The sequence below is a fragment of the Nestor notabilis genome, unplaced genomic scaffold, assembly GCF_000696875.1.
Source record: "Nestor notabilis isolate BGI_N333 unplaced genomic scaffold, ASM69687v1 scaffold20391, whole genome shotgun sequence".
Taxonomy (NCBI): Eukaryota; Metazoa; Chordata; class Aves; order Psittaciformes; family Psittacidae; genus Nestor; species Nestor notabilis.
The window spans coordinates 1-1,272 of record NW_009915398.1 but is presented as its reverse complement, the minus strand read 5'-3'; the positions used below and the strand labels follow the sequence as shown (position 1 = coordinate 1,272).

General features: G+C 62.8%; 1 protein-coding gene across 1 annotated transcript in view; it reads left to right on the top strand.

Moving 5' to 3' along the window:
* Positions 1–1,268, top strand: part of LOC104413200 (autophagy-related protein 9A-like) — a gene marked incomplete at both ends in the record, with an annotated part of 1,682 nt that extends 414 nt beyond the window's left edge. Inside the window, 4 exon segments of the mRNA XM_010024127.1 lie at positions 1–112; positions 190–938; positions 1,033–1,186; positions 1,254–1,268. Coding sequence (XP_010022429.1) covers positions 1–112; positions 190–938; positions 1,033–1,186; positions 1,254–1,268 — 1,030 coding nt within the window.
* Between the last annotated feature and the right edge of the window lie 4 nt (positions 1,269–1,272).

The following is a 1,272-nucleotide window of genomic DNA, read 5'->3' as shown; positions in this document are numbered from 1 at the left end:
GGTGGTGATGCCGTGCGTGTTCTGGCTGTACCGGCTGGGGAAGGTGCTGTGCAGCCTGCTGAGCTACTGGGAGATCCGCACCTTCTACATCAAAGCCCTCAACATCCCCTCGGTGAGCGGGGCTGTGGGGACGGTGGGTCTATGCTGTGCCAATCCGTGCCAGTGCCAATCAGCGTGTCCTTGGTGCAGGAAGGGCTGTGCAACTACAGCTGGCAGGAGGTGCAGGCGCGGCTGATCTCGCTGCAGCGCCAGCAGCAGATGTGTGTGCACAAGCGGGAGCTGACGGAGCTGGACATCTACCACCGTATCTTGCGCTTCAAGAACTACACAGTGGCCATGGTCAACAAGTCACTGCTGCCCGTCCGCTTCCACCTGCCACTGCTGGGCCCCATTGTCTTCCTCACCCAGGGCCTCAAGTACAACCTGGAGCTGCTCCTCTTCTGGGGCCCCGGCTCCCTTTTCCAGAACAAGTGGAGCCTGCGGCCACAGTGCAAGCGTGCAGGTGCCCGTCGGGAGCTGGCCCGGCGTCTGGCACGCACCATGGTGCTGGTGGGGTTGGCCAACCTGCTGCTCTGCCCCTGCGTGCTGGTCTGGCAGCTCCTCTATGCCTTCTTCAGCTACGCCGAGGTCATCAAGCGGGAGCCGGGCAGCCTGGGCGCCCGCCGCTGGTCCCTCTACGGCCGCCACTACCTGCGGCACTTCAACGAGCTCAACCATGAGCTGCAGGCACGGCTGAGCCGCGGATACAAGCCAGCCACCAAGTACATGAACTCCTTCACCAGCCCACTGCTCACCGTGCTGGCCAAGAACATTGGCTTCTTTGCCGGCTCCATCCTGGCTGTGCTCATCGTCCTGACCGTCTATGATGAGGACGTGCTGACGGTGCAGCACATCCTCACTGCCATCCCACTGCTGGGGCTGGTGGTCACTGTGGCCAGGTGGGTGTGCTGGGCTATGCTCTGCTGTGCCAGTGGGCACAGTGGGCTGTGGGGTGGTTGAGCTGGAGGTGGGACACTTGCCCCCTGCCCACAGATCCTTCATCCCTGATGAGCACACAGTGTGGTGTCCAGAGCAGCTACTGCAGCGTGTCCTGGCCCACATCCACTACATGCCTGACCACTGGCAGGGCAATGCCAGCCGGTCGGAGACGCGCAGTGAGATGGCCCAGCTCTTCCAGTACAAGGCGGTGAGCATGGGCATGGCTGGGTGGTGGGACTACCCCCTAGAACCCCTGACACCCCTGTTGCCTGCAGGTGTTCATCCTGGAGGAGC